The sequence below is a fragment of the Rhododendron vialii genome, chromosome 10a (genome assembly GCF_030253575.1).
Source record: "Rhododendron vialii isolate Sample 1 chromosome 10a, ASM3025357v1".
Lineage (NCBI taxonomy): Eukaryota > Viridiplantae > Streptophyta > Magnoliopsida > Ericales > Ericaceae > Rhododendron > Rhododendron vialii.
The window spans coordinates 3,705,352-3,730,683 of NC_080566.1; the positions used below are offsets into that span (position 1 = coordinate 3,705,352).

General features: G+C 39.5%; 1 protein-coding gene and 2 pseudogenes across 1 annotated transcript; 1 reads left to right on the forward strand and 2 right to left on the reverse strand.

Moving 5' to 3' along the window:
- The first annotated feature begins 1,655 nt into the window (after positions 1-1,655).
- On the forward strand, positions 1,656-4,667 carry LOC131304769 (probable leucine-rich repeat receptor-like protein kinase At1g35710). Its single transcript, XM_058332145.1, has 2 exons — positions 1,656-4,043; positions 4,122-4,667. The coding sequence occupies exons 1-2, from the start codon at positions 1,700-1,702 to the stop codon at positions 4,523-4,525; spliced, it is 2,748 nt and encodes a 915-aa protein (XP_058188128.1). The 5' UTR covers positions 1,656-1,699; the 3' UTR covers positions 4,526-4,667.
- Positions 4,668-12,811: 8,144 nt separating this feature from the next.
- On the reverse strand, positions 12,812-15,056 carry LOC131302751 (probable leucine-rich repeat receptor-like protein kinase At1g35710; annotated as a pseudogene).
- Positions 15,057-21,211: 6,155 nt separating this feature from the next.
- On the reverse strand, positions 21,212-23,881 carry LOC131302752 (uncharacterized; annotated as a pseudogene).
- Between the last annotated feature and the right edge of the window lie 1,451 nt (positions 23,882-25,332).

Genomic DNA, 25,332 nt, shown 5'->3' on the forward strand with positions numbered 1-25,332 from the left:
GTTAGTGTTCGCCGGACGTTGGCGGGTTAGGGTCTTTGTAATAGTCGGACATCAAAGGTTGGAGATGAAGATGGAAGGGAGTCAAAGGGAATGTGCATTGAAGCGGTTGGAGAGAATCAGAGAAATAGTTTGGGGGAGCCGTTTGTTTGTAGAAGACAAACATCTTTTGCGTTTACATGCCGCCGCTTGCTTTCCAATAGCGGGAAACTCTTGTAGTTTCAAGTGTTGTATTGTGTCGGTTGGGAAGAGGTGTAGGACAGAACTGGTATTAGTTGCAAGTGCTTAGGACATTTGTGGAAAGCAAAAGAGGAAGTATCTTCGTACATTTAAAAATAATATAGATAGATTACTATTTACTAGTATTTTTGCACTCTCGGGGCATGTCGTCTTCTAAAATAAATGAGGATTACCCTATATGACTACCCACTGCTCAGCCCGCATTCCATTTCATCCTTTTAGGGAAAGGAGCAATGGTGTATTAATTTGTTGTTCCATAACAGGGCTAATATTGAAGTGGCAATACTTTTCTGGCTTCTAATTTGTGTTCTATCGTATTGACAAGGTAATGTGAAAATGTGTTCAAGATGTGGAAATCTCGAGGCATTACTCTACGGATAGGAACACATAAATGTACACGGGGGTACTTAGGAGCTGGAGCCAGTCGCGGAAAATGCATGGAAGTTTGAGAACCCACACTTGTGCCTACAAGAACACCACACTTTACAAAAGAATAAGCATTATCATAGATTCTATAACGAGGCTTTCAATTCGTGAATTCATTACCACTGTATACTTGAGACAAACCTTTGGAATTGAAGAAGAAAATTATCTCCGCATTGTTGTGATTTTAATCTTTGTATTACTATGATTTAGAATTGAAGAAGGATTCAATTCTCAAAACTTTCAGAGTCATATAGGCGTGTCACAGGCACTTTTTTGAATAATTGTGGATTGATCAGCATTGAGTGTGTTCTCTAAAGGGCGTGTGGATTACTAATATTGAAAGAGAAAGACTTCGAAAATTGAAAAGTTTTGGGTCATTTGACGATGGAGGATACTTACTGTTTTTCAGTAAAGAATAAGTGTCCAATATATGTTAAATTATTTGTTTTTGAAACATACGACACCCATGTTTGAGACTAGACTAATGTTTTACGTTTAGTGAATGGATAGTTACGCAGAATTCCGTGCTAATGCTTACACATAATCTGTTTTTCCAGATCGATGCTTAAATATTTTTTAAGGTGACAAGATTGTCGAATTTCTATGAAGTTGGATTAACAACTTTTTTTTTACACGATTAACAAAATCACTGATAGCAATTAGCAAGTCTTCGCTCTCTCTCTCTCCCTCATCTGTGCCTTCGGAAGTCATCGCTCAAGTCAATGACTACAACATTTTGGAAGTGAAGAATACACTGAGAGGAAGAAAGACTGACTGGAAAAGTCATCAGTCACTCTCTCTCTCTCTCTCTCTCTCTCATCTGTGCCTTGGCAAATGACTACAACATTTTGGAAGTGAAGAATACTCAGAGAGGAAGACTAAAGACTGGAAAAGTGAGAGACACTCTTGGCTTGCTTGACTCCTAGTGCCTGGGTCAACAAGTCGACCCAAGAATCTTTTTAAAAACCCCTCTTGAGCATTGTTCTCTACATCCATTGCTCAATATTTTGCTGCTACAAAAACCACACATTAAATAATGGGCAACAATACCATATCCTCTTATATTTATTCTGTTATTCTCCTAACAATCAGCATGGCAGCCTGTGTAAGCACATTTGCAGTCCCATCATCTGCAAAATCATCATCATCGTCGTCGTTTTCATTTTCAGCAGAGGCGGAAGCTCTGCTGAATAGTGGTTGGTGGGGAGACGTTTCTTTAACGAACTCTTCTTTGACAAATCATTGCTACTTGAAAGGCATCACTTGTAATACAGCAGGAAGTGTTGTTCGGATGGAAGTTCGTTTCTTTTATTCATCCGGAAGGCTTTCAAACATGAATTGGTCTTCCTTGCCAAATCTTGAATATCTTGATCTCAGTGACTCTCGCTTAATTGGGGGAATTCCGGGTGAAATTGGTACTCTCTCCAAGCTCACTCACCTTGACCTTTCTTCTCCTTTCAACAATGATCCGCTAAGTAATTTCGCTAGCTTGGAGGGGGGAATTCCGGGTGAAATTGGTACTCTGTCCAAGCTCACCCACCTTGACCTTTCTTCCAACTATGATCTTAAAGGTTTTCTGCCTCATACCTTGGTAAATCTCACCCAATTAGTCCACCTCGACGTATCGAACACTGATATCAGAGGTCCAATCCCCTCAACTATTGGTAATTTGAGTGCTCTGGCCTATTTGTTTCTTCACGGAAATAAACTCAACGGCTCCATCCCTCTAGAAATAGGGAACCTAAAGAATTTGGTCAAGATGGCTTTGAGTTTCAACGACCTTCGAGGTCCAATCCCTTCATCTATTGGGCATTTATCTAATCTGACCAATTTGTATCTCAGAGGAAATCAACTCGGTGGCTCTATCCCTTCATCTATTGGCCATTTATCTAATCTGACCTATTTGTATCTCAATTTAAATCAACTCAACGGCTCTATCCCCTCATCTATTGGCCATTTATCTAATCTGATCTATTTGGTTCTCAGTTCAAATCGACTCTACGGCTCAATCCCTCCAGAAATAGGGAACCTAAAGAATTTAGAGCTTATGGATATGGGTTTCAATATCCTTAATGGTCCAATCCCCTCATCTATTGGCCATTTATCCAATCTGACCTATTTGTATCTCAGTTCAAATCGACTCTGCGGCCCAATCCCTCCAGAAATAGGGAACCTAAAGAATTTAGAGGAGATGAATATGCGTTCCAACATCCTTAATGGTCCAATCCCTTCATCTATTGGCCATTTATCTAATCTGGCCCATTTGGATCTCCATTCAAGTCAACTGGACGGTCCCATCCCTTGTGAAATAGGTAAGCTACAAAATTTGGATAAGGTGGATATGGGCCATAACAACCTTCATGGCCCAATTCCTCGAGAAATAGGGAATTTGTCAGGTTTGACTTATTTGAAGTTAGATAGAAATGACTTAGTTGGAACCATTCCCAATGAACTTGCATATTTGCCTCTAAAGTACTTAGATCTCTCCCATAATAATCTCTCTGGAAAAATCCCGTATAAGCTTAGGTTCTTACGAGCTCTCTACTTGTCATACAATCGTCTTGACTGTCAAATCCCAAATAGATCTCCAAATGGGTGTCCAAATGATGTTTGCCGTAAAGACTTTAATTCCTCCCATTGTTTTTCCTCCGTGGCCAATAAAGGAACGAAACTTGGTCTTGTCATTTCTCTCCCGATCATAGTATCCCTTGCTTTACTTGTGTTTGTTGTGTACTTTCGTTACCGTAAAACCCAAAAAAATGAAGGTCAATCAAAAACAACGAAACATGGGGATATTTTCTCCATATGGAATTACGATGGAAGTATTGCATATGAAGACATCATCAAAGCAACAAATGACTTTGACGTCAAATATTGCATTGGAACTGGGGGATATGGCAGCGTCTACAGAGCTCAATTACCAAGCGGCAAAGTAGTTGCCTTGAAGAAACTTCATCGGCTGGAAGCAGAGCACCCTGTTTTTGACCATTGCTTTAGGAATGAGATCCAAATGTTGACTAATGTACGACATAGAAACATTGTGAAGCTTTACGGATTTTGTTTGCACAATAGATGCATGTTCTTGGTGTACGAGTACATGGAAAAAGGAAGCTTGTTTTGTGCTCTAAGATTCGATGTTGAAGCTTCTGAAATTGGATGGACCCAAAGGGTAAATATCATTGAAGGAATGGCACATGCTTTATCCTACTTGCATCATGATTGCACCCCACCAATTGTTCACCGAGACATATCTAGCAACAACATTCTGTTGAACTCTCAACAGGAGGCTTTTCTCGCTGACTTCGGAACTGCGAGATTGCTGAATCCCGATTCATCCAACCGAACCATAATTGCTGGCACTTACGGATATATTGCACCAGGTACATGCATGTACTGAATTTTTTTTGTTGAAGCCAACTCCTGTGGTTATTTTTAAATTGATCTTCGCGTTTGTGCAGAACTTGCCTATACCATGGTTGTGACTGAAAAGAGCGATGTTTATAGCTTTGGAGTGGTGGCACTAGAAACGATCATGGGGAGGCATCCGGGAGACCTCCTATCGTCCTTGACATCGCCTCCCAGCGGAAACATGATGATAACTGATGTCCTAGATGCGCGCCTTCTGCCTCCAACTAATCCAATAGTTGCGGGGGACATCGTTCTAGTTGTTACAATGGCATTTGCATGTTTACATCCTCAGCCCAAGTCCCGAGCATCGATGCTACGCCTGTCTCAAGAGTTTCTTTCTCATCGGAAGGCTCTAGCTGCACCCCTTCATACAGTATCATTGTGGAATCTGTGGAATCGGAAAATGGACTTTGTCAACCAATCAAATGAGCAAGTGATCAGTGCCCAAGTTTGAAAATAGATTTTTTCATCCTTCTCAGGCGTTAGTTGTTATGATCATTATGAATGTCGGTTTTAAGAAAAGGTGCAGTCTATCCCAAAGGAGCAATGTTGTACTGTTAGTTTTAATATTGAAGTGGCAATACATTTTTGTGTTCTCTAGCCTAGCTTGTGTTCGTTGTATTGACATGGTAATATGATTAGGCTTTTGTTTACACCCATTTTTGGCAGAAATTCAGAAAATCAATTTGTTGGTTAGAAAAAGGCCTTGAATGAAGGTCTCAGGCGTTAAAAAGCTTCCTGATCGGTCATCCACGAAATCGAGTCGATTTGAACGCCACTGATCGAGTTGAGTTTTCAAAGGTCTGGGCCAAATTATGCCTAAGATTTCGTTATCACAAGCCCAAGCCCAAGCCCAAGATTGGCCGAAGACTTGGGTTGACCCACTAAATTTGAGTGTTTTATCCAGGCCTAAGCCAATTCTTAGAAATAATAAGGCCTTCTAAATGGGCCTAAATCAGTTAAAGCCCAAGTTTTCTTTCCAAACTTGGGCTCGCATGGCTTACAAAGAGAAGAGGCCTATGATGCTCCTTAAGTTCAGGCCCAAGTAATAGATGGGCTTACTTCTTAAAGAAAACGTTACCTATGCCCTTCAGTTGGCAGGGAAAAGGTCTCAAGCTGCTTGTTGGCAGGGAAAAGGTCTCAAGCTGCTCACAAGCAGCTCAAAGGCCTAGATTGTTCTTGCTGGGCAGATCTAGGTAAGCTGCTTACAAGCAGCTCAAGGTCTGAGTCTTTACTACCCTTCAGCATGAAGCAAGGCTTGGGACACATGGCAACCATGCATGGAGACATCCCAAGCAGCTTAGGCCTGAACAAGCAGCTCAAAGGCCTAGAAGGTTCTATCTAACATCACATAAGCTGCTCACAAGCAGCTCAACCAGACCTGCGTTTTTGGCCTTGGTGGGCCCAAATATCCCTTTTTTATAAACATCCATGCTCACAAGCAGCTCAAAGGCCTTAAACTGCTCACAAGCAGCTCAAAGGCCTAGAATGTTCTTACTTGGCAGATCTAGGTAAGTTGCTTACAAGCAGCTCAAGGTCTGAACTAGTGGGACCCCATTCTTTAGCATGATGCAAGGCCAGGGACAGGTGGCGTACATGCAACCCATGAAGATGCTAGTGAATGACTCTTGCAGACCTAAGTAAGCTGCTCACAAGCAGCTCACCCAGACCTGTTTGATCTTTTGATTCTCGATCCTTCTTCTGTAAGGAATCAAGCTCAAAGGGTTTAAGGGCCACAAGAGGTGCAAGGCCCAATAAAATGATAGGAAGGCCTGGAGTAATATTAGTCTTCAGCTGTGGTGGGCCCGGAAGGAGTCCATTCAAGCAATAGCTTGAGTATTGAAACAACTCAAATGGCCTGGATGCTGCAGGAACTGAAATTCTTTTTGCCCCTTTGCAAAGTTTTACACAAAGAAGAAGGATTTCTCAGGCCTTTGCTGTTTTCTTGGAGTAGAAGGCACGTTTTGTTCAGGGAGCAGCCCCTCATTGGAGCATTTCGGAGCTGCTCAAGCCCAAGCCTCTGCTAGAAGGCCATATGGCAGCCATGCATTAGAGCAATTGAAGCAGCTCAAGGCCTGTAGCTCCTATAAATACCAGAATTTCAGGCCTTGGCAAAGGTCCCCGACCATCAAGCCCACGGCTTATCTAAATTATATTTCAATTATCTTTTATCTTAGGGTCCCCGACCTCAAAGCTCACAGTTTATGCACCTACATTTTCATTTCTATCAAGCATTACTTGTATTCACTCTAAAAATAGTTTAAGTTTTTCATCACTTTCCCTGTACCCAAGCCTCATTAAATCGTTAATGGAGTTTGTTTAATTCAAGTTTAGCTATGCTTTCCCTTTCTTCCAATTGTTCTAGTCGACGATAAGAAAATTTTAAGTCCTTAGCCCGCAAAGGCAACCAACGAACCATCACGAGGCCTTACCCTTTGGGCCAAGCACAATCTCTTGGAAGAAGTCAGGTTTGGAGGCTTCCAGGCCTTAAAAACAACTTGGACAGCGGACCTGTCCCGGCACGCCCGCAACACTTTAGCCAACTTGGTTTCAACTCATTTTCTGGAGAAACAACTTTTCTTATTCAAAAGGCAAAGGACTGAATCCATGCCACGGTAGTCGTGCTGGCACCATATGCTATGTAGTGTTCATACCCCTATGTTTTGATGTATTCCTAGCCAAAGATATGGAAATCTCAAGGCATTCCTTGAGGACTAGAAATACATAAAAGCAGGGGGACGGAGGACCTGGTGCCCGTCGCACCCGATGCGTGGAACTGGAAGACTCGGAACCCACACTAGTGCCTAAGAGAATACCACACTTTACAAGAGAATATATAAGCAACATCTTAGATTCTACAACAAGGCTTTCAATTCATCAATTCATTCCTACTCTATCTTTGATACTTGAGAAAAGCCTTTAGTTTCTCAAAAAGTGATCTTTATAACCCCAAAGATTTGCCACCAACTACAACAGTTCTAAATTGGCCGGATGAAATAGGATCGATGTGTGTTGCTTATGTAAACATCCAAAAAGATATTCTCATGCCTAAAAGCACAACGCAACTGGTTTGTCGTTTTCGTACCAAAAATATAATTTATAAAACAGGAAATTAACAATTATCTCGAAGAATAGCATGCAGTTAAGTCCGAGATAGTCCACAAAGATCGAGTAAAAAGCTAAGTTGCAATACGTTCAATTGATTTTTAATTTAATTCTGAAAGGAAAAGGTTTGGATCAATGACAATTCCGTTGAAACATGGAACCCATCCACGGAAAGAGGTTCGTACACGTAGTTTTATATGTGTAGGACAGAAAATTACTAACAAAGAAGAGGGAGAACAAGATGTTGACAGTGTCACGAAAAATTCGTAAACCATGCAGTAAAGGCTCAACATTATGGTTTGAGCATTGTTATGGAACAAATTTGCAACAATGATACATTGTCTCACAATAAGTAAAAACAGACATGGACTTACCGCAAATTCGAGAATTGGAGAGGAAACAACAAGTACTTCAAAATCTTTAGATCGCAGTTATGAATACAAGAGTAGGATAGGAATAAGATGTATAGGTTTCAAAGGAAAAGGGAAACAAAAACACTAGTATCTTGAAAATTCTTTTGGGGTGCTTTCGGATATTAGAGTGCAATGTAAAACACCTGCATAATTGAACTTCCATATCGAGGCTGCAGGCTTAAACGAAGTCCACAATTAATTTTTCACCATACTAATACATTTATACTGGGATCATTACAATTAATTTTTCACCATACTAATACAATTAATTTTTCACCATACTAATACAATTAAATTTTCACCATACTAATACATTCACCACATTTTGACAACACCATAAATTAACCAGGAATAAACTGGTCCTTTTCTTAAAATGCATTTATACTGGGATCATTACAACTAAGGCCTGAAAAGGACGCGAATCTTTTCAAGTTTGGGCACTGATCACTTGCTCATTTGATTGGAGGACAAAGTCCATGTTCCGATTACAAAGCTACAATAGTGAAATTGTACGAATGGGGAAACCTAGAGCCTTCCTACAAGAAAGAAACTCTTGAGACAGGCGTAGCATCGTTGGTCGAGATCTGGGCTCAGGATGTAAGCATGCAAATGTTATTGTAGCAATTAGAACAATGTCCCCGGCAATCATAGGATTGTCACAACAACATGAATGCGTTTGCTAATTCAGAGCTGTTGAAGTTGGTGGTAAATCTTGGGGGGAAGAAAGATCACTTATTGAAAAACTAAAGGCTTGTCTCGAGCATCAATAGCATAGAATGACTTGATGAATTGAAAAGCCTCTTTGCAGAATCTAAGATGAAGCTTATTCTTTACTAAATTGTGATCTTCCCTTTGGGCACAAGTGCTGGCTCTCAGTCTTCCACGCATTGGGTGCGACTTGGACCAGGTTCTCCACCCTGCCTTTTATGTGTTTCTAGCCCTCGAGGCATGCCTTGAGATTTCCATATATTCGTGCTTTCACATGAACCGACAGCTAGAAATACATCAAAACATAGGCATATGAATACTACATAGCATGTGGTGCTAGCGCGACTAGGGTGGATTCGGTCCTTGGCCTTTCGAATAGGAAAGGGCCAATACGATAGAACACTAGCTAGTTTAGAAAACACAGAAGTATTGCCCCTTTAGTATCGGCCCTGCTGTGGAATAGCAAATTAATACACCATTGCTCCATTATCTAGTATTTTCACATCTTAGTATTTCACACAATCTAACGGCTAGAAATACATGTAAACACAATTGATTAAATCACAACGATGTGGTGATCGTTTTCACATCTTAGAGAGAACTCATAAATGCACAAATTTTCCTTGTACCTTTAAATTTAATATTTGTCATCAAATGACCAAAGACTTTTCAAGTTTAGTAATCTTTCTCTTTTAATAATGTGTAGTTTGGTCATACTCCCAAGCCACCTCCTCTCCCCCAAAAACTTTCCACATATTAGTGGTCCACACGCCCTTAAGAGAACTCACTCAATGGTGATCAATCAACAGTCATTCAAAACATGTGCCAACGACGAATCGTGTATGACTGAAAGTTTAAGAATCCAATTCTTATTCAATTCTAAATCGTAACACACAATCGATTAAATCACAACGATGTGGCGATTATTTTTATAGATAGCTTAAAAAAACCATGTCGAGTATGTCCTCATCAGATTTTTTTTGTCAAATGAAACCAAGCTCCGTTGTGCAAGTTTTTGGTTTTACACTGCTAAAAGTGTTTCTTTTCCAGCTTAAACCAATTTTAAACTTTTGCCGGGAAATGTATTTTCTAATGGTTAACCAAACACTGAAAAATAACATGAAAAAAGATTCTTTTTGGGGTCGACTTGTTGAGCATTTGGTGCAGAGAACAATGCTCAAGAGGCTTTTATAAAATAGTTTTTGGGTCGACTTGCTGACCCCAGCACTAGGAGTCAAGCGAGCCAGAGTCTCTCTCACTTTTCTAGTCTTTAATTAGTCTTCCTCTCTAAGGCTTGTTTTGGCTTAACAAGATAAAATGACCTTTCTTTTGTTTTCATTCAATTTTTTTTTTCTTATTCATTAATTTTGCATCAACATTTTGTGACTTATTGATTCATCTCAACGAGAGTAATCAAAAAAGTAAAAAATTATTATCAAAACTCATAATTTGTTGAATAAAGACAAAATTAGTAAAAAAAAAATTGATTAAAACTTATAATTTGTTAATTGTTAAATAAAGACAGACAATCTTTTTGACTAATTTTGTCTTTATTCAATAAATTATGAGTTTCGATAATAATGTTTTACCTTTTCAATTCCTCTCATTGAGACGAACCAATAAATCACAAAAGTTTTGTGTATCACTGACAGAGTACCATCATTGATTGCGCTCTCTTGATGTCGCGTGTGTGGACTGCGAATGTGTGCAGAAAGTCATAGGGAAAGTGAGCTTTACATACAGGAACATACGCGGTATTTAAGAGAGAGACTTAACTAACTTGAGATAACTGCAGGGGTCAATTGATCACTAGTATTACAAAGAATGCCAAATTCGTTGCCCTTCAGGAAAAACAGCCGACGACTTTGAGTACTTGACTCACTGTTTTTGGAGTAAAGAATACGGCCAACCTTTTGGAAGCCTTTTGATCACCAGCATTTTATGATTCACGTCTCTCTCTCTCTCTCTCTCTCTCTCTCTCGTGCCTTAGCAAGTCATAATTCAAGTCAAGGACTACTTCATTTAGCAAGTGGCAAAAAAAAATCAAGCCAGGGTCATTGTCTCTTTCTTCCGAAGTAATTGTCATGCATGCTACGAATTTTCATTGTACCATTCAATGTAATTGTCATCAATTGACCTAAGACTTTTTAAGTTTTCAATGCTGTGTTTGGTTTGATTTTTGAAAAGTTTTTTAAAAAATAGTAAGGATAATAAGTGAAGAGAGATAGAGAGAGAAATGTTGGAAGTAGGAGGAATCTAGGGAGAATTTTTTGAAAAATTATTTTTGAAAACTAAAGAGAATTTTTGTTTGAATAAAACGCCAATAACTTTCCACATAATATTGGGTTCATACGCCCTTGAGAGATCACTTTATCGCGATCATTCAACAACCATTCATAAACGGCTTGAGAAATAGGTCACCAGGATTCCAATACGCCGCTGCGAATTACCAATGCCACCCATGCACCACCATTCCGATCAATAACAGACCATGCCACCGGTCAGCACCCGATCTGTATCGCACTGAGCAGAAAAGCCCATGCCAGCCACAAACCTCCAGCTCGCCATTGAGCAGATCCGATTATACCAAAGCACAAATATATAATCTGATGTCGAAGTCAAAAATAGCTTAATTTTTTTCAAACTCTTGGTTTTTTTTTGGTCAAGATTGTGTACACATCAGCGGGGTTAGTGGGAGAGTTATTAGATTAGTCCATCAGGCATTTCAGAGGCTATCCATAACCCTGAAACCCCAAATGCACACGATGGAACTCGAACCCTGGCCTCCCACGTGGGGGGACCAGGAAATGCCAACTGGGCATTAGAATGTTCAAAACGATATTGGCCGGAGAAACTTATATAAAAACTACCATGATTCTTATAAAAATTTGAAACCGTCCCTTGGTCCAATACAATAGTTCGGGAGTACCGCCACATGGTACTACAGACCACTTTACAATCATACATTCTTGTGAGATCTACCACTAAGTTATGAATCCTACGTGAATGTGTGATTGTAAAATGATCCGGAGTATTACGTGGCGGTACTCCCGGACTATTGAATAATTACTCATCCCTGATTGTTTCGAATGAAAAAGAACCAAATTTTCTAATTATGATGGTTGCCGATCCAAAAGGAAAAGAAAATAAAAAAAAAAGGAGTATTTACGATGCAGAAACAAAAGTACCAAAAATCTATTCGAATTTGAGCCGATTTCTCGGGCGTTGCCAAGTCCTTTGCTTTGTGCGCAAAATTCTTATCGTTATGAAAGATCGTGGTGGAGATTGATGCTGCAAAATTAAAAAGGAATAAAAGATCACAGTGTGGAGCCTTCTACGTGTCTCACATTAATAATTCGAGTCGTTTATTAAATGTAAATATTTTTTCAAAAATTTCCACAAAAAATAAGCTCAATTTGATACCTATAGGTGCTCGATCCAATCATTTAAGTTTTCATTATTCTCAAATTTAAATGAAAAATTAGATGGTCGGATTGAGTACTTATAAGAATCCGATTGAGGTGATTTTTCGCGAAGACTCTCGAAAAATATTTTACATTTAATGAACGACTCAAATCGTTTATGTGGGACCCGTAATAGGCCTCATACCATGATCTATGCACAAAATATGTGCACAATATCTGTGCAGTTAGCAGTTCTCATAAAACATGTTTTACCAAGTTATTTTCACTCATAAAAGTCGAGTAATTTTTAAATAATGAACTATTTTTTACTGAATTACACTCTCTTCGTCCACCAAATTTATTCAGAAATTCCAAAACATAAACATTTCTAAAACATACACTTGAGTGTATTTGTTCAATTTAACTAAAAATGTTGAACACTCTAATTAAACTGCAATACCAAAAAAAATTAAAAAAAAATCTCGCCCATTTTTTGATTTGGAGAGAAAGAGGTGACAAAATAGAAAAATCTAAAATTTTGAATAGTACAATTTTTCTCCCATTTTCCGTTTTCTCCTTTTCTCTCACTTTCCTCAACTTCCAATTTTCCAAACAAAGACTTTTCAGTTTTAAAGTCTTTCTCTTTCAATAATGGGTACATTAGTCTTATACGGGGGATTGACGTAAAACGATGGGGTACCGACCCATCTCGGAGCCCCATTATGGGGTTCCGTGCAAATTATCCAAACTATTGATTATTTTTAAATATTCATTTAATAAGCCTATAAAATTTTATGTCAATCGGATAACCATAAGTGCTCAATCCAATATTCAATTTTTGTTTCAGAGTTTAGGATCCTGACTTTTGAAAAAAAACATTCGACATATGGATCATGCACTTACATTTATACAATTGATCTAAATTTTATTGAAATACTCAAAAAATATTTAAAAAATAATCGACGATTTGGATCAATTGTGTCATGTGAACCCCAAACTGAGCCCCACAATTCGTCGATACCTTGTCAGTCCCCGTAGAAGGACCAATATCCCTTAAGAGAACTCACTCCATGGTGATCAATCAACAATCATTTAAAAATGGGGCTACAACAAAGCATGAACCATAAACCATACGACAGTACGTGTTCGGTTCACTGACTCAAACCAGGAATGGTCCGATCCTTATAGCTTCTCTTAAAATAAATTCACAATAATCCTAACAACTTAGGCAAGAAAAGGAAGTGATACACTTTTCAAACTTGGGCACTGATCACTTGCTGATTTGATTGGTGGACAAAGTCCATTTTCCGAGTCCACAGATTCCTCAATGATACTGTACGAAGGGGTGCAGCCAAGGCCTTTAATTTTGACGAGAAAGAAACTCTTGAGACAAGCGTAGCATCGATGGTCGGGACATGGGCTGAGGATCTAAACATGCAAATGCCATTGTAGCAAATAGAACGATGTCCCCCGCAACTATTGAATTGGTTGGAGGCAGAAGGCGCGAATCTAGGACATCGATTATCATCATGTTTTCGCTAGGAGGCGACGTCAAGGACAATAGGAGGTCTCCCGAATGCCTCCCTATGATCATTTCTAATGCCACGACTCCAAAGCTATAAACATCGCACTTTTCAGTCAAAACCATGGCATAGGCAAGTTCTGCACAAACACAAAGATATATAGATTTTGAAAACAACCATATATGTTTACTTTGTTAAAACAAAGGCAGTACCCGTACCTGGTGCAATATATCCGTAAGTCCCTGTAATAACGGTTTGATTGGATGAATCGGTATGCAACAATCTTGCAGTTCCGAAGTCAGAAGCAAATTAAAGCTTCCAGTTGAGTGTTCAATAGAATGTTGTTGCTTGATATGTCTCGATGAACAATTGGTGGAGTGCAATCATGATGCAAGTAGGATAAAGCATGTGCCATTGCTTCGATGATCTTTACCCTTTGGATCCATCTAATTTCAGAAGCTTCGACATCGAACCTCAGAGCGCAAAATAAGCTTCCTTTTTCCATGTACTCGTACACCAAGTACATGCATCTGTTGTGTAAACAAAATCTGCAAAGCTTCACAATGTTTTTGTGTCGTACATTAGTCAACATTTGGATCTCATTCCTGAAATAATTGTCGAACGCAGGGTCCTCTGCTTTGAACCAATGAAGTTTCTTCAAGGCAAACTCTTTGCCAGTTGGCAACTGAGCTCTATGCACGCTGCCATATCTACCTGTTCCAATGCAATATCCGATGTCGAAGTCATTTGTTGCTTTGATGATATCTTTCACATGCAATTCTTCCATGTAATTCCATATGGAGCAAATATCCCCTGATTGGTTGCTGTTGCCTCACTTTGGATTTTTTCGGTCTCCAACGGAAACAAAAGCACACAACAAACCCCAGTAAGGAAAGGAAAATTGTGCTAACGAGTGAAACGACAACAACAAGTTTCATTCTTCTCTTTTCATTATTGACCGTAAAACAAGAGGAGGAAGATCTATTTGAAGATCTATTTGGGAATTGACTGTCGAGACGATTGTATGACAAGTTGAGAAATGTTACTAAACAAAGACAATGCGAGATTTTTCAAATACTTCGGTTGGTTCAAATATGCAAGTCCATTGGGTATGGTCGTTCCAATTAAGTCATTTCTCCTTAACCCTTGATACCCCAAATTACAGAGTCTTCCTAGCTGCCTTGGTATATGCCCACTAAGCAAATTTTCAAAGAGGTCCAAATACTTCAGGTTTTTCAATTTGCAAATACTATTTGTGATATGACCTGTGAGGAGATTATTATTGAGGCCTAAGTTAGTCAAATATTTTGAATTCCCTATAGCTCGAGGAATTGGACCACTGAGAGGTTATTTGAATAGAGGTACAAATAGGTCAAATTAGATAAATGGACAATAGATGAAGGGATTGGACCTCCAAGGTTATTGAAACTCAAATCCATCTCGACCAAATTCTTTAGGTTCCTTATTTCTGGAGGGATGGAGCCGTTGAGTTTACTTGAACTGAGACACAAACGGGTCAGAGTTCTTAAATTTTCAATAGATGAAAGGATTGGACCTCCAATATTAGTCCTAGATAAGTCGAGGTGGACTAATTGGGTGAGATTTCACAGAGTTGGAGGCAGAACACCTTGAAGATAATAGTTGGAAGAAAGGTCAATTAAGTTGATGAGCTTTGAGAGAGTACTAATTTCAACTGGAATTCCCCCAGTGAGGTAAGAGCGTCTGAGATCAAGATATTCATGATTTGGCAAGGAAGACCAATTCATGCATGTCTGCAAGATTTTCATTATATAAATATAGAGCTTCCATCCAAATGACGCTTCCTGCGTCATTGCAAGTAATGCCTCCCAAGTTGCAATGATTTCTTCTACGTAATGCCTCAAACATGGGTGTCATGTTTAAAAAAATAATAACAACATATATTTGCCACTTATTTTTTATTGGAAAACAGTGAGTCAAGGAAGGGTCATTGGCTCTTTCCTCTGAAGTAATTGTCACGGTAAGAATTTTCCTTCCACGTACCCTTCTAATGTAATACTGTCATCAAATGACCTAAGACTTTTCAATTTTAAAGTGTTTCTATTTCAATATGTAGTAATCCACACGCCCTTAAGATAACACAATAAATGGTGTGATCAACAATTATTCAAAACGCGCCTACAACAAAGCATATATGACTGTGGAAAGTTTTAAGAATTGGATTCTAGTCAATACTAAATCATAATACACCAAAGATTAAAATCACAACAATGTGGAGATCGTTTTCTTCTTCAATTCCAAAGGCTTGTCTCAAGTGTAGAGTAGGGGTGTAGAGTAGGGATATGATATTATTATTCCTTATCCTATTAATCTTTGTAACAATTTTAGAGATTAATAAAATTTTCTTTCATCTTTCGAAAAAAAAAAAGAAAGGAAAAAAAGGAACGAATTAAAGAATTGACAGCCTTGTTATAAAATATTTTTGGGTCTACTTATTTACCCCGGCACAAGGAGTCAATAAATGATTTTCAAGCTTCTATGGAAGACTTAATGAAGAGTCGCCAAAAACTTAGAACTTAGATTGAGGTGTGTTATCCAATTATTGGTTGGATGTGTTTGTATTTTCTTTTGGTGCTTCTAGGCTCTACGAGCTAGGATGTATTCCCTCAACATAACCTTTTCGAGTTTTATAAAAAGTTTCGTTTGCCGAGAAAAAAAAAACTTAAAAATAAAATACATATATACATATTATATTATATATACATGTTAGTAATATTATATGGATTGGTTCGGGTTCGGGTTTGGGTTCGTGTGCAGTCCGTTGATCTGGATCTGGTCACCTCTCGACCCTCTGGTTTGGCGGTGGTTGAATTATAATTGAATCCTCCCGCAATTAACTCTGGTAGAAGCCCTAATAAACTTTGCTAATCGTTGAATTATACTTGAATCCTCCTGCAATTAACTCTGGTAGAAGCCCTAATAAACTTTGCTGTATTCATGAGTCTAAAACACTAGTTCACTTCAAAGTCATCTGGAAAAATGATCATGTTATTATTTGATTGATTGATAGTGTATTATTATTAACTATAGGATCAAACACTTACTATCTTACCAAAACCCACAGGTAGCGTGATGTAGGGAAGCGAATAAGAAGGTTGATGATCGAAGCGATAAGGACAATCACAAACGCAATAGTTTAGAGAAACTCTCTCTCTGTCTCTTTTCTTTATATCAAAATAATCAACTGTTCAGTGCTAAGGTATAAAATCGAATATAAAGGTAGCAAACCTAACCCTAGAAAACATAAAGAACAATACTCAAATTATTAAAGACCCATAAAATAGAGGAAAAAACAAGACTTAAAAAAAAAAAGAATGGGCTGAAACGAAAATTCCTGAGGAAAGTTATAAGAGCGCAAATAATGGTCATGTGAACCACCATCCTCAGGAGGAGGACAGGATTTCGGATTGAACCCAGGTGGGCCCGTTGCCTAAATCCACGATCAATTATATTACGAAAATGCCGCTTAGTAGAAATCATGTTTAAGATGGTACTCCTCCTTTTTGGCCACTGCATCATCCCCTTCGTCTAAAAAGAAATTCGTCCTCGAATTTGGCTCCTCATCAGACAAGCTGTCACCCTTGAACGGTATCAGGTGCTTCACGTTAAACACGTCAGCAGTACGGATATGACTCGGAAGCTTCAAACGGTAGGCATTGGGGTTGATCTTCTCAGTGATTTCAACGGGACCAATTTTGCGAGCAGCAAGCTTGTTATAATCATGCACAGAATAACGGTCCTTTGTGAGGACGGCATACACGAAATCGCCAACTTCAAACTCTACAAACCTTCGCCTTTTGTCGGCCGCGTGCTTATACCTTGCAGCAGAGTCACGCAAGTGCTGTGCAGTCTCCTTATGAATGCTCTGCAACTGTTGAACAAAATCTTCAGCTTTACCATGAATCCGCTTTAAGTCCGGGACTGGAGCTAAATCAATGGGTGAACGGGGGTTGAACCCATAGACCACCTGGAAAGGGGCATTACAAGAAAAAACACTTTTGCTGACTAAAATAATAGTCGCCAAATGGCTATTTTTAGTCGCCAAAACCTTTCCGCGACTAAATTTTTGGTTGCCACTTTGGTCGGCGACACTTGGTCTGGGAAAGTTTTTGCCGACCAAAATTTTTTGTCGCCGAAGATTGTTTTTCCCTACAAAACACTTTTGTCGCGAAAGGTATTCGCGACTAACTTTAGTCACCGCATCTAATTAATACAAACCCTTTCGAAAAATCATATTTACATACGGCGACCAAACTTTTGGTCGCCGAATACAACTTTCCCCGACTAAAATGTTTTTGTCGCCAAATGTCATGCCAAATAAATAATATTAAAAAAAATTTGGGTGCCACATGGCCCCGTCTTTGAACCACCACGTGGACCAACCTAGATCCTCCACGTGGCTCGTGTGGAATAATCCAATAACATGTCTTTGCCAAGAATCGAACTGCCGACCTCCTTTACCTTATGAGGGCGCACAACCGCTGGACTACGCGCTTAACTTGTGCTTTATTCCTAAAGATAATATATTTATTACATAAGAAAATAAAATAAAACTTATAAAACAATATTTATATAAAATAAAATAAAATAAAATAATAAAATATTATATATTATATATTATGTACGAAAAATTATATATATAATATAATTATGTTTATTATGATATAATATATAGTAAAAATATGGTTAGATTAATTACATTTATTTATAATTTACTCTAAAATAGTGATAATTAATTTTTAACTTTATGCTCTCATATTAGAGCCATATGAACAAATGAAAAATGTAACTTAATCATAAAAGCCACAGAGACAAATATTAATATGGCCTTTTAGCATATAATGATCAGAAATCCTCTTCGTATATTTTCCATTACTGATATAACTGTTTTTTTATTAAAATTCGAAAATTCCTAAGAACCTAATCTAAATTGATAGTCCACTATCGCAAGACCCCAACCGAAATCCTTTCTTCTACCAAAAAGGACTCTCTAAAACACTACCTTTGAGTCTTCGACATCGAAAAAAAAAACTCTAACTGCTAAAAAAATTATCCTCGTCCCACTCCGTTTCTTTATCACATTGAAGCAACCTTCTTCTTCTTCTTCTTCTTGTTCTTTTTTTTCCTTTTTTTTTTTTTTATAATTTTGTTACATATATGCCTAAAGTTATAATAGTCGAACATGTCCCATATCAAATGAGTTTAACGCAACTTTTTTCCTGTCTTGCTTTTTTTTAAAACGCTTTATGGACCTGTGGTTATGTCTTGCTAATGGACCTGGAAAGCGTAAATTAAATTAGTGTCTAATTTTTTTAGTGCCTTAGTAGCGTAGGAGGATTTTTTTCATTGGAGTTAAAAATAGAAAAACCATGGTCAGATAGAGATTTGAGAAGTTCTTCGTAATTCTTTTTTTTTCATAGTGGGGTTTTTATGACGAGAATTTGTGCAATGTACCAATGGGCATCTTAGAAAAACTAAATGACCCACAAACGGCATGTTATTTTCATCCGCTCGGGTACATTTTGTAGATGCGCGCTATTTGATTAGATGATGAACGCGGATCTCCTCCTACCCCAGTAGGAAGACTTCCTCCAACCTCAGACACACGACAACCTTTCATTGGCCTAAGCTCCTTTCTCCTTAATCTGCCTAACCTCTAACTAACGGAAGTTAGCCCAACCCATATTCCACCGTAGGGAAATTAATCCTTTTCACCATTAACTCCAACAATTCAATGTCCTTTTTTTCTCATCGAGGAATTAGTTATAAGGTTAGACAATCTTTCTTTGTCTAAAAATATAATAGAGAAAAATCCAAAAAAAAATCAATAAAAAAACATGAAACAACACATATCCAATAGATGAACGCCAATGGGAAACCTTAAAAAAGAAAAAATTGGAATAGCTAATTTGGACGTTCAATCAAATTCAAAAGAGTCCAGAGCAAAAATGTCATTGCCGTTTGAATTCCAACAATGTCATGCCGCAATTGAAAAATATTTTCATCGGTGTAGATGGGAAAAATGATATTGGTAACTCATTTTACAGTAGCTAGAAGTTGGACTATATATGATTCATTGAATAACAAGATTATGCAATTTGATTGATTCTTGTAAAGATTAGCATAAGAGTTAATTGGATAAATTCTATTAGATTTTTCCTCTTCCTTATTTTAAACGAAGGTTTTCTCCATTCATAGGAGCATTTTTTTTTTTTTTTGCTTTGTTGAGAATATATGGAAGAGAGCGAAACTGATTTAAAAAAAAAAAAAAAGAAATGTAAGGAGAAAAGTGAGATTTAATTAAGGAGCCCTTTTTTTTGTTACTTTGGTAGCATTTAACATTAGATTTAAGGAGTTGCCATTTAAAAAAAAGTGAGATTTAATTAAGAAGTTAACGGTGGAATATGGGTTAAACTTCGGTTAAGTAGATGGAATAAATATATAAGTTTATCATGATATAATATACAAATTTTCGGCGACAAAATGATCTTTGGTAGCCAAATGGTAGCCTTTTGCCGACTAAAGATGTTTTAGTCGCCAAAGGTTCACACAAACGGCGACAAAACGAATTTAGTCGCCAATTGGTAGCTTTCCCCGACTAATATTTTTGTCGGCTAATGTTTTTCTTTGCCGACTATTGGTTGGTTGCCAATTGTTTGTTTTCGGCGATCAAATGATCGTTGGTAACCAAATGGTAGCACTTCGCCGACTAAAAATTTTTTAGTCGCCAAAGGTCTACAAAATCAGAGACAAAAAAGAATTTAGTCGGCAAATGTCTACGATCGGCGACCAAAACTATTTTGGTCGCCGAAAGTTGGTCGCCAAATGTGTTTTTTCTTGTACTGGGGAAAAATCGGTGCTACGGTTAACAGAGTGGTTAAATACAAACTCGGCTTGGCTTAACTTCTGGTTCCAACGCCTGATATATTCACCCACCAAACTACGAAGAAGGTTGCCCAGAGATCGATTCACCACCACAGTCTGCCCATTGGTCTGAGGGTGATAAGTCGTGCTGAAGTCAAGCTTAGTGTTGGCCAACCTCCACAAGCAGCGCTAGAAGTGACTCAAGAATCGGGTATCCCGGTCAGAAACAATAAAATTCGGTAGCCCATGCAAACGATACACTCCAGAAAAATAAAGCTCAGCAACCTTGACCGCGTCCGTAGTCTTTTTGCAAGGAATAAAGTGGGACATTTTGGCAAAACGGTCTACCACCACATAAATAGAATCGTTACCCCGTTGAGTATGAGGTAAGCCCAACACAAAATCCATACTCGCATCAGCCCATGGCTGCGACGGAACAAGCAATGGCAAGTATAATCCAGCGTTGGTTGCTGTTCCTTCAGACACCTAACAAATATGGCAACCCTCCACAAATCGATAAACATCCTTCCGCAACGTAGGCCAAAAATAAGCCTCTGAAACCAAAGCAAAAGTCTTATCCTGACCTACATGGCCCTCGTTGTGCAATTCCTTAATAATTTTTAACCGAAGGCTAAAATTCGGAACGCATACCGATTTCCTTGGAAAAGGTAACCATCTTGCACATGAAAGTCTGACTCGGCTCCACTCGCAACTACTGCTAACACCTCAGAAAAATAAGAATCTTCAGCTAATAATTCACGGAACGCATCAAAACCCATTACCTTCGCACGCGTCATCGTGAGGAAGCTGGAGCGGCGACTGAGGGCGTCGGCCACATGATTGAGCACGCCAGACTTGTGTTTAATAACAAAAGAAAACTCCTGAATGTAACCTGCCCACTTTGCATGCCGGTCAGACAACTTATCTTGTGTATGAAGATGCTTCAGCGCTAGCGCTTCGTGGTCAGAATACAAGATAAAGTCACTGTGAATAAGATAGTGGTACCAATGTTTAAGTGCTTGCACCAGGGCATAGATTCCATATCATAAGTGTTGTACTTCATCTTTGCCCCGTTCAACTTCTCGCTAAAAAATGCCATCGGCTTCGACTGTTGATTGAGAACAGCCCCAATGCCCACTTTGGACGCATCACAATGCAACTCGAAGGGCTGAGAGAAATCTGGTAAAATCAAGACCGGTGCGGATGTTAATTTCTGTTTGACCAACTGAAATGCCTCGGTTGCAACATTTGTTCACATAAAACGGACACCCTTCATACAATCCGTAATTGGCGCCATAATAGTGCTGAAGTGGGGAATAAAGCGTCGATAGAAAGCTGCCAACCCATGAAAACTATGGACGTCAAAGGGGGTCTTTGGTTGAGGCCAGCTCTGGATAGCCTCAATTTTCGACTCATCAACTGAAATCCCATCCTTGGACACGACATACCCCAAAAATAATACTGAATCTGTCAAAAACACACACTTCTTGACCGCCCCGAATAACTTCTCTCTCCGATGGACAGTGAGAACGTCCCGTAAATGCTGTAGATGTAACTCAGGTGAGGCACTGTATATCAAGATATCATCGAAATATACTACAACAGACTTACCGATAAAAGGACGCAACGCTTGATTCATCATTCACATCAAGGTGCTCGGTGCATTTGATAATCCGAATGGCATGACCAGCCACTTGTACAGGCCCTCTCGCGTTTTAAAAGGTTGTTTTCCATTCGTCACCGGGCCGAATACGAAGCTGGTGATAGCCACTTTTCAAGTCCAGCTTTGTAAAAACCTTTGCTCCCACCAATTGATCCAACAAATCATCCAAACGTGGAATTGGAAAGTGATACTTTATTGTTATTTTGTTGATTACCCTGCTATCAACACGCATTCGCCACGTACCATCCTTCTTGGGAATTAATAACGTTGGAACTGCACATGGACTAAGGCTCTCTTTAATAAAGCCTTTGGGCAGCAGCTCTTCCACTTGCCTCCGCAACTCTTCATGCTCCTCAGGCTCATCTGATAGTGGGGCCGGTTTGGCAAGCTTGAACTCGGTACTAAGTCAATCTGATGTTGGATATCTCGTAGGGGTGGAAGCCCATCCGGCAACTCCATTGGAAACACATCTCGAAATTCTGACAGTAGGGGCTGGATAATAGCTGGAACATTCTGATCAAGCACTACTGGCGAGCTTGCTTTACTCACAAGTACAAATATCACTTTTGTTGCCAAAATCTCCTCCTCAAGCTGCACCCTTGTAAGCAGATTGGTACCCTCCCCAACTGGTGATTTGGCTACAATCTCCTTTGAAGGCAGCAGCACCATCTTTGTACCCTTAGACATGAGAGAATATGTATTAGCGCCCCTGTCATGCATAACCCTGCGATGAAATTGCCAAGGCCTCCCCAATAAAAGATGGCAAACATCCATTGCCACCACATCACACAAAACCTGATCCTTATATGTAGAACCAACAGAAAATGATACTAAACATCTTTTAGAAACTTTGACTTCATTACCTCTTTTTAACCATGCTAGCTTATAAGGATTAGGATGAGGCTCTGTCTTCCACCCAAACTTCTGGACTGCCTCCTCTGACACCGCATTTTCATAAGTCCCCGAATCAATCACAAATCGGCACACCTTCTCTCCAATTGTGCAGGTAGACTGGAATACATTGCTTCGCAGCCACGAATTCCTATCAGCTTCACAAGGGGCATAGCATGCCCGCCGAACCACCAGCAGCGGCCCAACGTCCCTCATAATTTCTTCCACGGTCTCATCCGATAATTCAGCATCAAACACTGGATCGCATTCATACATACCAGCTGGATTTTCTTTACCCTTTTCATATTCCAGCAACAAGGCCTTGCCTTCGCGGTCACCTTTGCGACATTCAACAGCACGGTGGCTCAACTCGCCACACTTAAAACATCTGAACCCGGAGCCGCCCGTAGCACGATTGGCTGGTGGTGCAACCGGTGGTGGAAGAGCAGATGGCTTGACGGGAGTAGGGGTTGTGTTCCTACCAGCACCACCCCAAGTTGTCACAGGCTTATGGCTAGCCTGTTTTTCCAACTGTATTGCCCGTTGATGGGCGTCCGATACAGAATACAAATCTAGCATATTCAGAGCATATTGGAAAGACTGACGCAAACCCCCAACATACCTTGATATCAATTGCTCATCTGTCTCGGATATATCATTTTGAGCCACCAATTGATAGAACTCCGTGGTGTAGTCATCCACAGAGCGTGTATTTTGCCGGAGATTCTGGAGGCATTGATACATCGTACGACTGTAGTTGTGTGGGAGGAAAGCCACCCGAAACTTCTTTTTCATCTTTTCCCACGAGGTAATCTTCTCTTTTCCCTGTCTCGATCGGGTCAGCTTTAATTGCTGCCACCAAGCCGTAGCCCTACCTCGAAACCTTGTGGCAACCAATTGAACTCGCTTGTTCTTTGGAACCTCTTTGAAATCCATGGTTTCCTCAATAGCAGCAATCCAATCCAAGAAATCCTCCGGTGTCAAACCCCCGTGGAACTCAGGAAGTTCGACCTTCAGACCTGCCTCCCAGTGGCGAGAATCATGACATTCAGCCACAATCTCTCGGCCCCTTGGTCGGTAGTGACCAGTTCGACCACCATTGGCAAAAGGGTTAACATCAAACTCATCATCCGAAATCCCATCCTCCTCTTGAGGATGGTGGTTCACATGACGATGGCAAGGGGGATTACCAACGGCCATGGCAGCGATATGTTTAGTCAGCACCCCTAGCGCCTCCTCCACTCACTGTTCAAGGCGTTGAAATCTCTCCTCTGTTCGTGCTTCTCGCGCAACTTCATCACGCTCATAAACGTCGCCTACATGAGCCATACGACCAACCACGCAATCCTCGACCTCCAGCACGTCTTCCTGCCATAGTCAGGATTGAGCATTGGCTCTGATACCAACTGATGCAGGGAAGCGAATAAGAAGGTTGATGATCGAAGCAATAAGGACAATCACAAACGCAATAGTTTAGAGAAACTCTCTCTGTGACTCTTTTCTTTATCAAAATAATCAACTGTTCAGCCCTAAGGCATAAAACCGAATATAAAGGTAGCAAACCTAACCCTAGAAAACATAAAGAACAATACCCAAATTATTAAAGACCCATAAAATAGAGGAGAAAACAAGACTTCAGAAAAAAGAATGGGCTGAAACGGAAATTCTTGTGGAAAGTTATAAGAGCGCAAAGAATGGCCCAAAACGGAACGAAGGCGCATCGGGAGGCCTAAATGGCCTTGGAAGGCTAAAATACTCACGGCACATGGCCATAGGCCATGTGTTCTGACCGTTGGGCCGTTTCGAATTGAACCCAGGTGAGCCCGTTGCCTAAATCCACGGTCAATTCTATTACGAAAATGCCGCTCATGTTTAAGATGGTACTCCTCTTTGGCCACTGCATCATAGTGGTAAGCGTATCCACAGTGGTATAATCAAAACCAAAAAGTTTCTAAAATTAGCAACAGTAATGTTAATTAGAGGTAAATTAAGAATCAGTGGACCGATGACTTTGACTTTGGCTTGTCATCTGAAAGCCTTTTGATCTAAAATTACAGAACTTTGCATTAGAATCATATGCTTTTCATTTACCTGTGCAGAAGTAATGTTAATTAGAGGTTGGGGCACACGCGATGCGTGCGCAAGTCGAAAATTTGCATATTTTTTGTTAAATTTTGATCAAACAACCAATAAGCGGGAAGCCATTGTGCATATCCTGTCAAAATTCGGCTACTCCCTCCGTCCCTAAACATTTGTCCAGTTGGCAAAATGGGGTCTTAAAAGTAATTCAATTTTTGCTAGAAAATTCTAGTTTTTTCTTTTCGACTTGCTATACATCAAAGGGGTTCTTTTTATTTGGGGAAAAGTAGAGTTTTTTCTAGATCGTGATAAAAACTTGTTACTTTTAAGACATCGTTCTGCAGAACGAACACAAATTATGGGACGCAGGGAGTAATATTCCAAAATTATTATGCGTTACATGCCTTTAGATTTACCATTACTCATCTCACGTTTTGGGGTTTGAGACTTTGACATATTGATTGGTGCATGCTTCTGTGGTGTACGGTATACCAATCAATAAATGATTTTCAAACTTCTATGGAAGATTTTTGAGATTTTTTAGGAGTATGAGAGAGGAATGAGGAGAGGAG